This window comes from Aquarana catesbeiana, linkage group LG04, assembly GCF_042186555.1.
Source record: "Aquarana catesbeiana isolate 2022-GZ linkage group LG04, ASM4218655v1, whole genome shotgun sequence".
NCBI lineage: Eukaryota > Metazoa > Chordata > Amphibia > Anura > Ranidae > Aquarana > Aquarana catesbeiana.
This window is the reverse complement of record NC_133327.1, coordinates 268,839,390-268,859,559: the sequence shown is the minus strand read 5'-3', so window position 1 is coordinate 268,859,559 and position 20,170 is coordinate 268,839,390. Positions and strand designations below refer to the sequence as shown.

Genomic DNA, 20,170 nt, shown 5'->3' with positions numbered 1-20,170 from the left:
AAAGGCACTGTAAGTGGATGGGATAGATTTAGGGACTTGTAGGGGGGGGGGGGGCTATACGGGACATGACAGAGATCACTGTTACCGATCGCTGAATTATGTGCATTACCATGCATGCTGAATGCATAAGTGGTAGTGTAAATCCAGCCTAAAATAGAAGGTATTTACGTACATGCCATTACTTCTATGAAAAGTGGAAATGCTGAAAAGTAAAACAGAGACAATTTGAATATATAATTAAATTCATTTTATATTGCATTACAGCTTATACGTTTGCCTTTAGTTATACAGTGAATTCCAGAAGTCAGCATGCTCATTTATGCATTTGCAGTTTTTAGCTCGAGCAGACCTTATGTCCCTCGCACCTCCCATATTGTTACCAAGATTCACTGACCAACAGCGAGGTACAAGAAATGGGAGAAGACCTTTGACTTCATAACTGGATAAAAGGTCCCAGTTATGCAACTTAAACCCAGGGACATAAAATGTCCTTACTTCTGATGTTTACAACCAGTAGAAGCCCATTTAAGCACAGGGACACTAAGAATATACAGTTGTGCTCATAAGTTTACATACCCTGGCAAAATTTATGATTTCTTGCCCATTTTTCAGAGAATATGAAAACAAAAACTTTTTTCACTCATGGTCAGTGTTGGGCTGAAGCCATTTAATAAGAATCAACTGTGTTTACTCTTTTTAAACCACCATGTCCTACTGACTTTCCACCGGTCTGCAGTTGTGGCTGAAATTTTTTTTTGGTCTATCAGAGCATGGTTTGATTTCAACAGAACCCCCTCATTTTCCACTTCTTGATTAGAGTTTGAACACTGCTGATTGGCACTCTCAATTCCTTGGATATCTTTTTATATCCCTTTCCTGTTTTATACAGTTCAACTAACTTTTCCCGCAGATCCTTTGCTTTCCCCATGACTCAGAATCCAGAAATGTCAGTGCAGCACTGGATGAAAGATGCAAGGGTCTGTCAGGAGTCCAGAAACTCAGTGACCTGGGGGCGTGGCTTAGCAATGGCCGAGTGAGGACGACTTTCTTGAGAGCTCCCGGCATTGCCCCTCTCCTTCCCCCAAATTGACGGTTTTCACTAACCAAATGTAAGGCATGATAACTACCAAAAGGTACAGGACTTGCTCATCGGCAAGAGGCTCGCAGTAACTGACTCCTCGGAGCGGCATCAAGAGATATTTCAAAGACACGCAGACGAGCTCACCAGGCGCCATTGCGACTTCACCACGTGTACAGCCTATGCTGGAGACAAGCACACCAGACTCGCCATCATCTACCAATTCTTCAGCTGCAGTGGACTTTCCTTCGGAAACACCAGCGGTATACAGAGAAGACATGGCTAGCTCATCCCAACGTTTCGGGGACATTCCTGAGGACCTACGGAGCATATTACTAGCCCTCCCCACCAAAGCGGACATTGAGGCTCTACCTTCTAGAACCGACATGGAGTCCCTAATACTCCGGGTGGAGGAAGCGCACAGCCGTGACATCCAGGAGCTCAGGACCGAGATGCACAAACTCACAGAACGCATGGACTCTAGCGATCTTACGATCTCGTCCCTCTCCCAAAGAGTCCTTGCTCTAGAACGATCACAAGAGCTGCACGCTGCCCAGACCATAGATCTACAACTCCACATGGAGGATCTGGAAGACCGCAACAACCTGCGGCTGCAGAGCATTCCGGAGCATTCAGAAGATCTGGCGGTGTCGGTTACGGCAATATTTCAAACAGTACTAGGAACAACTCCACCTGTTCTGGAGCTAGATCGGGTTCACAGAACTCTAGGCCCTAAATCCTCGGATCCGGATAGACCGCAGGATGTCCTATGCAGACTCCACAAATACACCCAGAAAGAAATGATTCTCCGCAAGGCGTGGGAGCATGGAGAGGTAGAATTCGATGGAGCGGCAATCAAAATTCTCCCAGACCTGTCAAGAGTCACGCTCCAGAGAAGAGCCCTGCTGAGACCGGCCCTGGTTTGGCTAGACGCCAGGGCTGTACATACCGCTGGGGTTATCCTCTAGCTCTAGTTACGTTTCGCAATGGGAATGCATCCTTCACACTGCGCACCCCAAAAGGATCTACCAGCCTTCTTTGATTTCTTGGCCACGGAGCCGATCCTGGTTCCAGACTGGATTACCTTTGTCCCGAAGCCGACGGGCCGTCCGGGACCCACAACGCAGAGACTTCCCACACCTCCCCGCCAGCAGAGATCTCGGAGGAGAAGTCGGGCATCGCCGGCCGAGGGGACATGTGAGTTGTAAAAATGGAGCCTTCCCCCAGCCCAAACCTTATCTGAGCTTTAATTAGTTTACGTTGCCCTCCTTTGGTTTTCCCTTTTTTTTCCCTTGAGATCCACTTACTTGTGCCGTGTACCCAGCAATGCCTGTGGGAAACCCCCCCCCCCCACCTCTTTCTCTATGGCTAGACATTGGAAGCGACAAGTACTACTGCACAGACCTCTCATTTTCCTCCGCACACCAGTGCAGGAAATACTGGATAGTTATTGGAACATACCAGGGAACATCCAATTAAGAGATAGTGGGGTATGTGCCCAGGACAGGCTGCGATATCCATTTGACGGAGGACCCCCAGGCACAGCCTCTAATGTCCCAAAAGACCTACCGATACATGGATGGGACACATGATTCAACTGTACATGACACTGGGGCCACCTAATATAAAGTACAAACGGAGATTTATGTGCATAACCTGGTGACTGAGCTACCCCCGGCTGGGGAGGAAACTCAATAGACAATGCCTTATGCACCCTTAATATGCATAGAACTAAACCATGTGCAGTAAGAGGCCGAATACACCCAGATTGTCTCCAGTTTATTTGCGATCTGTGTCTGGCAGGAGGTGCCCTCCCTCCTACCGTCTAGCATCGCATGACATACGATTTCGGGTGGGTGACGGCGGGGGAGGGGGTACAGACGCCCTCACCCTCTGTTGTTTAGATCCTCCGAGTCCATACACATGCACGATGGAGGACAACAATGTGAACTATACTGGCAGTTATTATATACTTGGTTCTGTTGATCACATGTGTTTTGTTTCTGCACCTGACTGGAAGGGAGGGATGGTGTATACATGTTTGATTGCTGGGGGGAATGTCGGGAAATCTCGGCCTTCACTTTTCCCTGCAGATTGGCTGGCGTGGGCTTCTGGGGAGGAGTGATACCGGTTAAGTATCACATAGAAGTGGATTTCTAAGTTAGTATTTCATGTTTGGCAAACACACAGAACTAAAAGCTTACGGTTATAGATAGGAGCTGGATTGAAGTGAGCATGTTACCCATAGATGAAGAATTTATATACAACGCTTACCTGGGGAAATTGCATCTCATTTATGCAAAAAATAGCCTATGCTTTATATTACTTAGATTTATGACCGATACCTCATTAGTGCACATCTGTTCCACCTCATCAGTGCCCACCTGTGGCGCCTCATCAGTGCCCACCAGTGCCACCTCATCAGTGCCCACCAGTGCCACCTCATCAGTGCCCACCAGTGCCACCTCATCAGTGCCCACCAGAGCCACCTCATCAGTGCCCACCAGAGCCACCTCATCAGTGCCCACCAGAGCCACCTCATCAGTGCCCACCTGTGCCGCCTCATCAGTGCCCACCTGTGCCACCTCATCAGTGCCCACCTGCACATCTGTTCCACCTCATCAGTGCCCCTCTGTGCCACCTCATCAGTGCCGCCTCATCGGTGCAGGCTTAGCAATCATGGCCAAAAGAAGCTTTTCCGCCGAGGAGGCGTACCAAATACTGTCCCAGGCCAACGAGAGCAACGGGGAGCTCTCTTTTTCGGATTCCCTTTCCGACTCCGATTCTGAGTCGGACATAAATTATGAGCCAGTCCTCAGTAGTAGAACACTGAGTGACTCAGAGGAGGAAGAGATTCGGCCCGCCAAACAAAGGCGTTGTGGTGGGGAGGCAGTGGCATCCACCAGCACGGCAGTCCCATCCACCAGCACCGCAGTGCCATCCACCAGCACCGCAGTGCCTCGGCAAGAAAGGCCAAGGACCCAAGCCAGCCTTCCCTATGCCCTGCAGAACGCCTTGTGGCTTCCTCCTAATTCAGGAGAAGCCAACATTCCCCCTTTCACTGCCCAGCCAGGAGTCCAGGTGAACACGGAGAATTTTTCCCCAATAGATTTTTTTAATTTATTTTTTTACAGAGGACATGCTGTCAAATATTGTGGCCCAGTGCAACCTTTATGCACAGCAATTCATTTCAAATAATCCAACGTCCTACTATGCCCGTCCCTATGAGTGGAGAGACCGAACGGTGGAGGAGTTGAAGGTTTTTTTAGGGCTCACATTTAACATGGGACTCACAAAAAAAAAAAAAAAAAAAACACTTTGCTGTCCTATTGGTCAACCCACCCCCTCCAACACATGCCAGTATACTCCAAGGTAATGCCCAGAAACAGATACCTCATGATATTGAGGTTTCTTCATTTCAACCACAATACCCAGTGCCCTCCCCGAAATGACCCAAACTATGACAGACTTTTCAAAATTCGGCCACTTTTAAATTATTTTTCTGCACTATTCCCCCTGCTGTTTACCCCGGACAAAAACATATGTGTGGACGAGTCCCTTGTTAAGTTTAGTGGCAGGCTTAAAATAAAACAATATATTCCTAGTAAAAGGGCCCGCTATGGGGTGAAGGTATACAAATTATGTGACCGAGTCACAGGTTACTTGTATGCCTTCAAAGTGTACGAAGGGAAGGACACCCAGCTGCAACCCCCTAATTGCCCAGACTACTTGGGATCAAGCGGGAAAATTGTTTGGGACCTCACATACCCCCTACTGGAGAAAGGCTACCACCTGTATGTAGATAACTTCTACACATCTCTGCCCCTGTTCCACAACCTTCATCGGAAGAAGACGCCTGCATGTGGTACTGTTAAAAAGAAGCGGAAGGGCTTTCCTCAAAGTCTGGTCAATAAAAAATTGAGAAAAGGAGAAACGGCAAGTCTAAGAAACAACGAGATTTTGGCAGTGAAGTGGAGAGACAAAAGAGATGTGTACATGTTATCTTCAATCCACGATGATACCTTCATGGAAATCCCCAGAAGAAATGGCCCCATACAGAAACCTAAATGCATCTTTGATTATAATTTGTTTATGGGGGGAGTCGACTTGAATGACCAGATGCTGGAACCTTACCTTGCTACAAGACGGACATACCATTGGTATAAGAAAGTTGCAATTTATTTTTTTCATTTGGCCATCTACAATTCATATGTCATTTATCGTAACTCCACCCAAAACCCCAAACGCTTCCTTGGCTACCAGGAGGAAGTTTTCACTGCCCTTACATTCCCGAACGGCCCCCCAGAAAATATCCGATCAGATGTTCTAAGTCGACTCTCTGAACGCCACTTTCCCGATAAGATCCCTCCCAAACCAACGACGGCAAAAAAAAATGTAAGGTGTGTACCAGGGCAGGATTCAGAAGAGACACATCTTATTATTGTGCACAATGTCCTTCTGAACCAGGCCTCTGCGTAGGTGAATGTTTTCGTCGTTACCATACTTCACTAAATTATTAGTGAAGTATGGTAAACGTAAGCCTCCGTTCCTGCAATTTACCCTCACACTCCTTATGCCACTGCCTCCTCTGTAACTGACCCTGGCTTGTTATTTGACCACGCTTCTGCCTAACGATTCTGTACATACCTCTGCCTGATCTGGAACTGACCCTGGACTGTTATTCGACCATGCTTCTGCCTAACGATTCTGTACATACATCTGCCTGATCTGGAACTGACCTTGGACTGTTTGACCATGATATTTGCCTGCCTCTTGGACTGATCTTGTAACCGGATACTGGACTAGTGGGATTCAACACAGGGGTCTCACATATGTGAGGGGCTCCAGAATTGTTTTTCTGGATGAAGAAAACAATTTTTTTGGTTTTCTCAATCCTAGATTAGGGTCTGGAGACTCGGAGGCTTCAAAGAGATTTGGGTGGGAGAAGCCTCTACCCCTGTCCCCATTCTGTCCTGAATGAGGCCCTACTTCTGCCTGTAGGACTTACTGCCGTCATGCCTCTGCCTGTCGCACTGACCACACCACATGGAGCTGCCTACTACCAGGACCAATATTTTTGGCACTGCGGACAATATCTCTGCCTGCACTGACCCTGGACTTTGTATGGACAGTAACCCTGCCTGCTGCCTGGACAATTGTGTTCGCCGCTGCTGACCAAGTCCCTGCCTGCTGCCTGGACCAGTGCTATCCTGCGGTGTACAACTGCGCTACTACAACCACAGGTAATCCTTTGTTTACGCTCTGCTCAGCATAATGTATTTTGGGGTGTAATTCTTGGTATGTGCATGCTAGGTGTCCCTGGAACACCTGATGGTGTTCCTTGCATGTTGGATCTATGTATGTGGCCAGGCTGTGTAGAAGTCTCACACATGTGGTATCGCCATACTCAGGAGGAGTAGCAGAATGTATTTTGGGGTGTAATTTTTGCTATCCAAATGCTATGTGTTGGAAATATCTTATAAACGGACAACTTTGTGTAAAAAAAAAAAAGGCGTTTTCATTTTTTTTTTTCCACATTTTTCAAAAACTTCTGGAAAAAAAAAAAATGAACCATTCAAAAGACTCATTATGCCTCATAGATTATACGTTGGGGTGTTAGCTTTCCAAAATGGGGTCATTTTGTGGGTGTTTCCATTGTCCTGGTGCTCCAGGGCCTTCAAAAGTGTAATAGGTGGTTGAGAAATGTGATGTGCAATTTATGCTCCTAGAACACCTGATGGTGCTCCATGCATGTTGGGCCTCTGTATGTGGCCAGGCAGTGAAAAATTCCCACACATGTGGTATCGTAATACTCAGGAGGAGTAGCAGAATGTATTTTGGGGTGTCATTTGTGGTATACACATGCCATGTGAGAGAAATAAGCTATTACAATGACAATTTTGTGGGGGGGGGGGGGGGGGGGGGGGGAAAAAAACTCAATTTTGCAAAGAATTGTGGGAAAAAAATACAACTTCAAATAACTTACCATGCCTCTAACTAAATACATTGAAATGTCTACTTTCCAAAAAGGGGTTATTTGGGGGGCATTTGTACTTTCCTGGCTTGTTAGGGTCTCAGGAAATGAGGGCCACCAGTACATCAGATGTGATAATTTTTTTATGATTTGCACCATAGCTTGTAGACTCTAAAACTTTTTCACACAGACCAAATAATTTCCACAAATTTTTGGTTATTTTTACCAAAGATATGTAGCAGTATAAATTGGTCAAAATTTATGAAGAAAAATTACGAATTTGCAAAATTTTATCACAGAAATTAGGAAAAATGCGTTTTTTTTTTTTCAAAATTTTTGGTCTTTTTTCATTTATAGCGCAAAAAAATAAAAAACCCAGGAGGTGATCAAATACCACCAAAATAAAGCTCTATTTGTATGAAAAAAAGGACAAAAAAAATCATTTGGGTACAGTGTTGCATGACTGAGTAATTGTCAAAGTGTGAGAGCACTGAAAGCTGAAAATTGGTCTGGATAGGAGGGGGGTTTAAGTGCCTAGTAAGCAAGTGGTTAAAGATGTTTTAAAGGAATTAGATGGTTATTTCAAAACCAATAACACTCCAGGCGGCGACCCGGAATCGCGTGGGAAGCCCACAAGGCGGTGATCCGCGGGGTCTTAAATCAAATATGGGGCACGCATTAAACGAACACGGTCGATACAGATGACATCTCTTCTCCATGACTTACACTTAGCAGAAGCGAGACACAAACATGCTCAGACTCCAGCGGGAGAGACAGAACTTAAGCAAATACGAAACAAAATCACAGATTTAATGCAGTTCCAGGCGAAAGCTGCGTTACAACGTTGCCGTCGAGTAACATACGAATCGGGAAACAAATGTGGGTAATTACTTGCCAAATCACTGAAAGCAGGCTTGAATGGAGGAGAAGATTCGGATGCTGCACACCGGATGTAGTCAAAAAATTTTCACTTTATTGAAAAAATGGGATCATCAAAATAACAAGACTGTCATGCAGAAAGTACAGATAAAGAACAGATCCTTGCTAATTATATCCCCCATATTACATCGTCTTCTGGACAGAAGATTACACGCCCACAGGAAATTGCGATTGAGTTTAGGGAATTTTATTCCTCCCTTTACAACCTACAAAAGACACCTTCACCACAACCACAAATAGAGGACTACCTAATTAAATCTGACATGCCTAAACTACCAACAGAGTTCAGTGAATTACTGGATGAACCCATTGCCCTGGAAGAGATACAGAAGGCAGTGGCATCCATGAAAATAGGGAAAGCACCGGGACCAGATGGCCTTACTACAAAATCCTATTACCGTCCCTGGGAGATCCCATGCTCAAACTATTTAATTCACTGGATTCTGGAACACGTATACCTAGGGACACACTGACAGCACATATTGCAGTGATCCCCAAGGAAGGGAAAGACATGACGGCCTGTGGGAGTTATAGACCAATCTCACTACTTAATCTTGATCTCAAAATATTCACGAAAATTCTGTTAAGGATCCAAATGTACCTCCCTTCTTTGATTACTCATAGACCAGGTGGGGTTTGACCCCACAAGGGAAGCTAGGGACAACACAACCAAAGTACTCAACATACTACATGTAGTGAATCAGAAAAAGACTCCCTGTATATTCCCAAGTACGGACGCAGAGAAGGCCTTTGACAGGGTGGACTGGAACTTCATGACCTCTGTCCTGAGACATGTGGGAATGGGAGATAGGATGTCTAGGTGGATCGACTCGGTCTACACTGACCCCTCAGCTCGGGTTCGTGTGAATGGAGTCCTTTCTGATCCTTTCACAATTAAGAATAGAACTCGCCAGGGGTGCCAATTATCCCCACTTCTCTTCGCCCTGTCACTGAAACCCTTCCTGCGAACCGTACGTGCTAACCCGGACATAACCGGGGTGACCATGGAGGAGACACAGCAGAAAATCGCTGCCTATGCGGATGACATGTTGTTCACTCTTACTAACCCTGTAGTCTCCCTCCCCAATTTACTAAAAGAATTCCAAACATATGGTACCATTTCCAATCTGAAGATCAATTTCAGTAAGTCCGAAGCCATGGGCGTGGGACTGCCCTCACGCCTTCTCACTACTCTCAGGGATAGTTTCAACTTTAAGTGGACTAACACAGCCTTTAAATACTTAGGCACGTATATTCCCCCTAAGATATCACAGTTATTTGCCCTGAACTTCCCCCATTATTATCCAAAGTTAGGGCCTTACTCACCACATGGAACACAGGATTGCATTCATGGTTTGGCAGATGCAACATCCTTAAGATGAGCATCCTTCCAAAATTCCTGTACCTTTTACAGGCATTACCGATTCAAATACCCTCTCACTATTTTGACCAGACAAGTGCCCTTTTCTCCAACTTTATATGGGCCAACAAAAAACCCAGACTTAACAAACGACTGCTCACACTTCCCAAATTATATGGAGGCCTAGCGGTACCAGACCTCCGCAAATACCAGCAAGCAACCCACCTGACCAGACTGGATCCGGCATCAGTCCATTAAATTGTGGACCCAGCTGGAACAGACACAAAGTACTGTACCATTAAATAGAGCGCCTTGGTGTCACGACTCCCTACCACGTACGATAAAAAACCATCCTCTGATAGGGGTAAATACACGAACTTGCTCATCCCTCTTCATACGCTTTAAACTTACGTCTCTCAACTCCCCACTACACCCGATTTTGGGACACCCAGATTTCTCTCCAGGATACATGGACCCAGTCTTTAGATCTCTTTGCAGCCTGGGTAACTTCCAGGCATCACACTTTGTCGCAGGTGGTTGGTGGCTCACAGCAGCAGAGCTCATGAACACAGAAGGGCCATTCCGCCTAGACTTCTGGAGGGCTCTCCAACTCACGCATTATCTTAAAACATTACCTCCTCCTGAGGGTCTTAATCAGACCTTGACTACTTATGAAACTTACTGCTCGGAGGAAGGAGTTCTCCCTCACGCGCTGTCGGCCACCTACCAGTTGTTGATCACACCGCCAGAAAACTACCAAATGCATGCGATAGGGGCATGGGAAAGAGATCTACAATGTACATTTACAACGCGGCAAAAACAAAACATACTATACTTCACATTTAAATCCTCAATATGCACAAGGGTGCAAGAAACCAATTTTAAAATACTCACTAGATGGTACAATACACCTACAAAATTACAAAAGTTCTTCCCATCCTCCTCGGGGCTCTGCTGGAGATGCCGAGGGGATCGGGGTATGATCCTCCACGTCTTCTGGAGCTGCCCCATGTTGGGACAGTTCTGGAAGACCATGCAACAGACAATACAAAAATTTACAGAACGTCCTATCCTGGCTTTTTCTTACTACATGCGACTGGCATATCGGGCAAAGCGTATAAAAAATCTATGATCCGTCATCTATTAGATGCAGCTAAGTCATGTATTCCGCTATTGTGGAAGTCTACCAGATCCCCAACCGTGGGCATGTGGCTCAGAAGGGTAGAGGACATTAGGAAAATGGAGGATCTTATTCTCACGGCCCGACATCAAAATGAGATATACACCAAAATATGGTCGAACTGGCTGATGTTCATATTCTCTAACGAGGGACAGAATCTCTTGGCAAGTGATTGAGGCATCTGACCTCCTAAACTGATTTACACACCTCGAATCAAATACATTCGACGTCTCTGTACACCCCCCCCCCCCCCTCTTCCCCCTTTCTCTAAACTCCTCTTTACCTCACCCCTTCCTTTCTCTCTATAGTCTTATTACTCTTCCTATCTATTGTTCTGGAAAAGGAAAATGGCAGAGGGAAGGGGACATCCAGATATATAAGAACTGCAGCATTGTTGAACATTGTATACATAGCTCAACAGCTTGTAAATGTACATGTACTGAAAGGAAATTTTGTTATGTTCCAAGTTATGATGCTGTGATAAGCTGCGTCCTTGAATGTTGTTTTTTGTATATGATGTTACCCTGGGGTTTTCCCCTCTCTTTTGCCTGAATAAACTTATATTTGAAAAGAAAAAAAAAAAAAAGAAACTCAGTGACCTTTATTACACACTTACACCAAGTACAAGCAAACAGATTACAGGTGAGGGTTTCCTTTAATAGCCATTCAAACCCCTTTGAGTCAACTTGTGTGCATGTTATCAGGCCAAAATCACCAGTGTATGTAAACTTTTGATCAGGGTCATTTGGGTAGTTTCTGTTGCCATCTTTTTTTTAACAGAAGGAATGTTTTATTGCAATATCAAAAACAGTACACATGAGAACAATGTATTGACATTACAAGGGGTATCGAGTTGAGAGTTGTGGTATATTAACCACTTCCCGCCCGCCCTATGGCGGATTTACGTCCGGGAAATTGTTCTGTTATCGCATCGCGGCGATCGGTGGAGCAGTGTGTCAGTCTGACACACCGCTACACCGATCTTGGTAAAGGGCCTCCGGCGGAGGCTCTTTACCACGTGATCAGCCGTGTCCAATCACGGCTGATCACGCTGTCAATAGGAAGAGCCGTTGATCGGCTCTTCCTCACTCGCGTCTGACAGACGTGAGTAGAGGAGAGCCGATTGGCGGCTCTCCTGGCAGGGGGGGTCTGCGCTGATTGTTTATCAGCGCAGCCCCTCCCGCAGATCACCACACTGGACCACCAGGGATCGCCACTAGGACCACCAGGGAAGGGGCAACATGTGGATGGCCAGGTATGTACCCCATGGCCATCCACATGTGCCCAGTGTGCCAAATCTGTGCCAATCAGTGCCCACAAATGGGCACTGATTGGCACCATTATGTTGCAGTGATGCCCAGCAATGCCACCCTTAGGGGCATCACTGCAAACAAGCAGTGCCATCAGTGCCACCCATCAGTGTCCATTCATGCCACCTGTCAGTGCCCATCCGTGCCCATCTATCAGTGCCCATCTATGCCAACTATCAGTGCCACCCATAAGTAACCATCAATGCCACCTACGAGTGCCCATCAATGCCACCTACGAGTGCCCATCAATGCCACCTACGAGTGCCCATCAGTGCCCATCATCAGTGCCACCTCATCGGTGCCCATCAGTGCCGCCGTATCAGTGCCCGTCAGTGCAGCCATATCAGTGCCCGTCATTGAAGAAGAAAACGTACTTATTTACAAAAAGTTTTAACAGAAACAAAGAAAAACTTGTTTTTTTTCAAAATTTTCGGTCTTTTTTTATTTGTTGCGCAAAAAATAAAAACCGCAGAGGTGATCAAATACCACCAAAAGAAATCTATTTGTGGGAACAAAATGATAAAAAATTTGTTTGGGTACAGTGTAGCATGACCGCGCAATTGTCATTCAAATTGCGACAGCGCTGAAAGCTGAAAATTGGCCTGGGCGGGAAGGTGTCTAAGTGCCTGGTATTGAAGTGGTTAAATATCGTACTTGTTCTAAAAGCATACGAGTGGAGTAACAGCATCACCTATTTAATATCCAACACAATCAATAACATCTCATCCACCTGGTTCTGTTGCCATTATGATTTAAAAAGAGTAAACACAAATGATTGATAATAAATGGCTTCAGCCAAACACTAACCATGAGTGAAAGAAAAGTTTGTGTTATCATTCATATTTTCTGAAAAATGGGCAAGAAATCATAAATTCTACCAGGGAATGTAAAATTATGACCACAACATACAGATTATAATATGATAGCTCTAACACATTTGTATTCCTTTAAAAACTACATAACGTTACTGAAATTTAGCACAATTTAAAAATCTCGTAAAAAATAGAGCTTTTTCTTTCATAAGCACTAAAAATAGTTAATGGGACTCCGCTGCGGGAGCGTGCCCACGGGTCGGAAGGACTCAATGTCCTATGGTGGCCCGCGATTGATTTGTACACAGGCAGAAAGGGGAAATGTCTATGTAAACAAGGCACTTCCTTGTTCAGGTGACATGACAGGGATCTACTGTTCCCAGTGGTCGGGAACAGTGATCTCTGTCATGTCACAGTAAGCCTATCCCCCCAGTTAGAAACACTCATAGGAAACACAGTTAACCCCTTGATCGCCCCCTAGTGTTAACCTCTTCCCTGCCAGTGACATTTATACAGTAATCAGTGGCTAATTTTAGGTCTGATCGCTGCATAAATGTCACTGGTCTCAAAAAAAGTGTCCGATCTGTCTGCCGCAATGTCACAGACCCAATAAAAAAAAAAAAAAAAAAAAATAATAATAATAATGAAAATGCCATGAATCTATTCCCTATTTTGTAGGCGCTATAATTTTTGCACAAACTAATCCACACACTAATCCGCTTATTGCGATCTTTTTTACCAAAGTATGTAGAAGAATTAACATCGGCCTAAACTGATGAAGGAATTTGTTTTTAAAAAAGTAAATGTGGGATATTTATTATTTATATTTAAAAAGCCGCAGGAGGTGATCAAATACCACCAAAAGACAGGTCTAATTGTGGGGGAAAAAAAAAAAAAAAAAAAAAAAAAGGACGTCAATTTTGATTGGGCACAGGGTCGCACGACCGTGCAATTATTAGTTAAAGCGACGCAGTGGCGAATCACAAAAAATGCTCTGGTCATTAAGGTGGTAAAAGCTTCTGGGGCTGAAGTGGTTAAAATCCAAAGTTCACCTTTGGCACGCTATTTCCAGTAAAGTGACCATGGGGCCTCAGTAGGTTAAACACTTGAGCTCCGGAAGATTTTGCCCCCTTTATAACCAGGTCATGTTTTGCTATTAAGTACTTTGCTATTTTGACCACTTGTCGACCGCACTATAGCCGAATGATGGCTACAGCACAGACAGCTGGTTCTGGGATGCAGTCATATGACGGTATCCTGTGACCGCTCCCACAGCAGGGCACGGGGAGCGTGCTCTGTGATCACAGTGTCCAGAGCACACTGCTGATCACTGATTGAGGTTAAGAGCCAATCAGCGGCTCTTTATCACGTGATCAGCTGCATCCAATCACAGCTGATCAGGGATGTCAACAGAAGCCGGTTATCGGCATGCCTTTCCTCATGCTCCTCATACAGCATGAGGATCGGAGAAGAGAGCCGATAACCGGCTTCTATAGAAGGGACATCTACACTGATTATCAGTGCAGTCATTAAAGTGCCCACCAGTGCTGTTAATCTATGCCCACAAGTGCCTCCTCATCAGTGTCACCTATCAGTGCCCATGAAGCAGACAACAAACTATGAAACAAATGTTTTGTTATTTTCAGTCTTTGTTTATTTAGCAAAACATAAAACCCAGTGGTGATTAAATTCCACCAAAAGAAAGCACTATTTGTGTGAAAAAAATTATAAAGATTTCTTGTTTGGGTACAGTGTTGCATGACCATGCAATTTTAATTCAAAATGTGACAGCGTTGATAGCTGAAAATTGGCCTGGGCAGGAAGGAGGTAAAAGTGCCCAGTAGGCAAGTGTTTAACTGACAACTGCACAGTCATGCAACACTGTATACAAATGACATTTTTAAAAAAATTTTGTCACACAAAATATAGCTTTCTTTTGGTAGTATTTGATCACCAATGTTTTTCTTTTGTGATAAAAGACAGAAAATTTTGAAATATATTTTCCACTTTCTGTTCTAAAACATATCCAATAAAAAAATAAAATGTGTTCATAAATTTATGACAAAATGTATTCTGCTACAGGTCTTTGGTAAAAAAAAAATCCCAACAAAAAAAAGTGTATATTAATTGGTTTGTGTGCAAATTATAGCACCTACAAACCAAAGGTATATAAACCAGAATTTACGAAGCTACAGACGCTAAACTGTAATAGCATGAAAGGAAGAGGGGTGGCCCCCTGAATGCCGCACATCTAGAGAATCCTACGGAGGTGGATGGAGTGGCAACCTCGGCCTGGACTCCGAGCAGGCCATGCCCCCAACACGTTTCACTCCCCCCCTGCTGGAGCTTAGCCTTACCTGTCTCCTCTCACAATCCAGTGCTATCCTGTCTGCAACTCTACTGCCTTCACTTCCTGGTCACACAGGAAACTCTGAGAGCAGTGGGAGCCATAGGCTCCTGCTGACAGTCAAATACCGTGAGGAGGAAGTGTGGCCATGTTCTATCCTTTTAAAGGACATTGCAAGTACAGAAAAATACCTGTTGATCTGCCAGAAATGCACTTAGCTCCCAATTTACTGGGCTGACAATACAGTAGCATTCTCTAGACTGATGAAGTCACGTGATGGTGGCGCTACGCGTTGGAACAGACAGGCACTGGAAGGGACGTCAGGTTGCGAGCTTGCCGCTCGTGGTGCTTAGCTTGTACCCTTGTTGTTTATGTGAATACCTTATTGGTTGTAATGAAATCAACTAGTTTTTACACGATCTGGGACCCCTTTTTCTTTCTCCATATCATATACACATCTATATTGGGAGGATTTCCATCGTTGTTGATTTGTAGAACAGAGGTATACATACCATGATAAAGGAGAACCACACATCAGGATACAAGGCTCCCTAGATGATATCCATGTCATTGTCATCTATAAGAAGCCCTTAGTGTGACTCAATGCAGGACCCAGGATTCCTGGATTGCCAGTGTCTACATTTATACGCTGTTACCTTACAGTGGTAAGGTAAGGGGCCATTACACACAGAGGTGTCATTGCACCGAAGAAGTCACCATTTACATTATTTCACTTGCACAGTGAAATTATTGCACAATAATCAAACATTTGATTATTTGGACTTAATCCCTTTGTATTGTCACTTTTGGCACCAGCACTTTATTAATATGCGATTAAGGACATTTATTCACTTGGAGTTTATTCTTTTGCATTGTCATTTTGGTACTTCCACTACTTATTCTGGAATGTATTTTTGTTAGAATATCTAAGCACGTAATATTGTTTATACTGTACATTAAATTTGTTTGCGATCATTTAGAGCGCAGCACCATTTATTAATTTTATTTTATTCTCTGGACTGAAACTGCAAGATGTGGTGTCAGCCCTGTCCGGATGTTTTCCCCACAACAAGGGGAAGTGTTATAAAGTCCAATGGAAAAACTGGCAGGACAGATTAAACTCGTCAAGATAGCACAGGCAAAGTAAACAGGACAGCTCTAAATTTCTTAGACGACCGACGGGTACATTAAGCAAATAAGAATAGTTTGCAGTTGGACCACATACACTTAAATTAAAAAATTACCCCTATAACCCATCCTGAATGGTTTTTACTTTTTCTTACCTTGTTAAGCAAAGTAAAAACTCACCTAAGTTCACCATATAGGTCCCTCGCTGGTGTCATTTCCAGGTGCGGGACATTGCTTATCTGATACTGCAGATGGCCCCCTCGCCAGTGTGCTCTACTGTCCCCTTGTGATGACATCACTCCTCTTCTGGATCCTGAGTGAACCCCACTGCTGGACAGCCAATAGGAAGTATCCATGTCACACAGGCAGTAACATGGACAGCCAAAGCAGGACCTCATCTGTGTAAACAAAGGAAGACGGAGGACCTGGGACTAGAGGATCACAAGACCATGGTGCTCGGTAGGTAAAACAGGCATTTAGGTTTGTTTTTTACTGCCATGAATCAATTAGTGGGGGTTGATGGTTTTATCCCAGAGCTGGGCTTTTTTTTAATCAAGACCCCTTTCACATTGGGGTTGCAGGTCCGTTAGCGGTAAAGCGCAGCTAGTTTTAGCAGCAAAGAAAAATGGGTGTGGAAAAAAACCTGTTGGCTGACCTCCTTATAAAAATGCTAGTTGCTGCCTCTTACCCAAAACAAGCATTCAGCAAATGAAGCCAGGACACCAATTGCAGGTCAATGACACAGAAAGAACATTAGCTCTGTATAAAATTCAGGCAACTAGCATTTTCACGAGAAGACAAAGTGGTTAGTACTTCCGCCTGGCAACACTAGGGTCGTCGTTCGTCTCTCAACCACGGCACTACCTGCCTAGGCTGCATGTTCTTCCTGTGTCTAAGTGAGCTTCCCTCCACACTCCAAAGACATGCTGGTAGGTGAATTGGCTACCGTCTACTTTGGCCCTAGTATGTATGACTGTGAGCTAGGCCGGCCATACATTATACAATTTTCCCTTAGATTTACCAAAACCATATAGGAGGTCAAACCCAAACACTTTCAATTTATATGCAACAAAGCAGGCCCTTGCACTACATCAGTGGTTCTCAACTCCTGTCCTCAGGACCCACTAACAGGCCAGGTTTGCAAGACAACTGAAATACATCACAGGTGATATCATTTTCTGCTCAGTGATTGCAGTATTCTAGTCTGCATCTCCCCAAGGTAATACTTAAAATCTGGCCTGTTAGTGGGTCCTGAGGACAGGAGTTGAGAACCACTGCACTACATAGTTAAAGCAGAGTTCCGCCTGGAAAAAAAAAAAAAAAAAAAAAAAAAAAAATGAAAAGTCAGCAGCTACAAATACTGTAATATAGGGACAATTACCTGTCCAGGGAGCCAACGATGTCAGCACCCGAAGCCACCGGCATTCCTGGTAAGGAAAACAGGCAGGGGAGACTTTTGGCTTCATTCCCGTTTCCATCCTGCGCGTGCGTGAGTCGCGCTGCGCGCTCTGAATTGCGCTCTTTTGCAGGAAGTGGGAGCAAATACCTGGATTTGACAGGTATCTGCTCCCCCCTGAAAGGTGCCAAATGTGACATCGAAGGGGGGGGGGGGGGTTGGAATCCGATCAGCGGAAGTTCCATTTCTGGGTGGAACTCCACTTTAAAAGGTAAAGCTACAAGGAAACTGAATAAGAAAATTGTATAAGGTATGGCCAGATTTAGGGATGTTAGATTGTAAGCTCCTTGAGGGCAGGGACTGATGTGAATGTATAAATATGTAAATTGGTGGCGCTATTTAAATACCTGTAATAAACAAATGGCAGTGGCTGGGGTTTTTTTTTTTTTTTTAACCGGAGATCAGGAACTGATAAGATGCTAAACAATGTTCTATACTCCCGCAATGCAATGATCTCCATAAAGCTACCAAGTTATGGAAAACAGGATACAGTTTGAATCCATCCATGATCTTCTTCGCTCGCTCACTACTAGACATGGTGGGGCGATTCCTTGCGTTTAGTCTGAGCCAACCCAATCCAAATGAATGGCAGGAGTCTGGATCTGAATTGTCAAATCTTCTTTCTCTGTAGTTCTATGAAATCGATAAGGTTTCTGTTCCAGTAAAAGCGACTATGCGCAATTCATAAAACGAGTGTCTCTGGTTCACCTTGTAGGTGAGTGGAGCAGGCTAGACCAGGGGATCAGTGGTCATGGACATCAGTCAGACAAGCAGTGAGGATGGCCTGTAGAGTGGTAGGACAGCAGGTCACTTAAGAGGTTTATTGCATGTACAAAGTCAGGGGGCGGCCAGGCAATGACAGAAGCATACAGAAAATTGCAATGACTTGCCCAGCAGCCAACTTCATAGGTCACCTCATACAGGGGGTGGTCAGTCAGGTATAGCTCAGACGGTGGACGAGGCTGACAGAAAGGGACAGGCAGGACTCCCCACAGCCTGCTGATTGATAGGTGGAGGGCTCCTCTGAGGTAAGAACGACAGGCCTCTATGGAGCACTTTCAGCTCTCGTATATCAAAGTTTCACCCAGTTTTCTCCTCAGAAGAAACGGGTACCCCACTCTGAAAGTCTGTACCCACCGCTGTCTCCTTTCCCCTCGCTCATACACGTACTGGGTAAAACCGCCTTATCGACGCCGCTATCCCACCTCAGAGGCCGCTATTCCCTGTCAGGTAGGTTACGGGTCCTGATAAGCGGATTTAGCGATGCGCTTCCAGCGCCGCCTTCTCTCACTCGCAACGCCTTACACGGGTCTACCGATCTCTACAACCAGCCAATAATAGCCGCAGCAGCTGATACATGACAACACCATAGACCAATTAGATAAGAGACTGAGCATGGACCCACCTTTTTGGGCGTGGCGAAATAAACAGTTGTTAGGTTGTATTCTAAACGTTATAGTGTAAAAGATGCGCGTCACTCTGCCCAGCAACGTGACGTAGCATAGAAACGGAAAATATCGAACGGAAACTCAGAGGGGTCAAACTTTACAAAGCGTTTTGCTGTATTGTATGAGGTTCTCTTTTATCCACTTGCCCTCTGGAAGATTTTTACCCCCTTTGTGACCAGAGCATTTTTTTTTTTTGTTTTTCGGCACTGCGCTATTTAACCACTTTTACAGCGTTCCTGCCCAGGTCAATTTTTAGCTTTCAGTGGTCGTGCAACACTGCACCTAAATACATTTTTTAAGCAGAGTTCCACCCATTTTTACTTGCTGCTTATATCAAAGCCCACCCACAGTACAGTTTTAAATGGCTATCCTTTTTTTTTTTTTTTATTATCTTTTATTCCCCCTCATTTGTCCCTCATTTTGGTCAGATCCATATAGGTGTATATAAAATGCACTTTTTATCTTTCAAAAAGTTTTTCCCCTGTGCTAAACCTTTCATCCAATTTCTAAATTGCTTCATTTGTACATTTTAACCGCTTCAGCCCCGGAAGATTTTACGCCCTTCCTGACCAGAGCACTTTTTGCGATTCGGCACTGCATCGTTTTAACTGACAATTGCGCGGCCGTGCGACGTTGCACCCAAACAACATTGACCTCCTTTTTTCCCACAAATAGAGCTTTCTTTTGGTGGTATTTGATCACCTCTGCGATTTTTATTTTTTGCTCTATAAACAAAAAAAAAGCGCCAATTTTGAAAAAAAAAAACAATATTTTTTACTTTTTGCTATAGTAAATATCCCACATTTTTTATAAAAAAAAAATTTTTTCCTCAGTTTAGGCCGATATGTATTCTTCTACATTTATTTGGTAAAAAAAAAATCGCAATAAGCGTATATTGATTGGTTTGCCCAAAAGTTATAGTGTCTACAAAACAGGGGATAGATTTATTATTATTATTATTATACAGGATTTATATAGCGCCAACAGTTTGTGAAGCGCTTTACAACATGAGGGCAGACAGTACACTTACAATACAAATCCATACAGGAGAGATCAGAGGGCCCTGCTCGTTAGAGCTTACAATTTAGAAGGGAGGGTCAAGTGGAAACAAAAGGTAATAACTGTGGGGGATGAGCTG

At 44.4% G+C, this 20,170-nt stretch overlaps 1 protein-coding gene across 2 annotated transcripts in view; it reads right to left on the bottom strand.

The window, feature by feature from the left end:
* PDE6D (phosphodiesterase 6D) overlaps window positions 1-19,780 on the bottom strand; it is a 123,073-nt gene extending 103,293 nt beyond the window's left edge. Inside the window, exon 1 of one of the 2 annotated variants that reach the window (XM_073626506.1) lies at window positions 18,075-19,780. In XM_073626506.1, coding sequence (XP_073482607.1) covers window positions 18,075-18,121 — 47 coding nt within the window. In that variant the 5' untranslated portion in view covers window positions 18,122-19,780. The remainder of the gene's footprint in view (window positions 1-18,074) is intronic. The other variant, XM_073626507.1, reaches the window with a different exon arrangement.
* Between the last annotated feature and the right edge of the window lie 390 nt (window positions 19,781-20,170).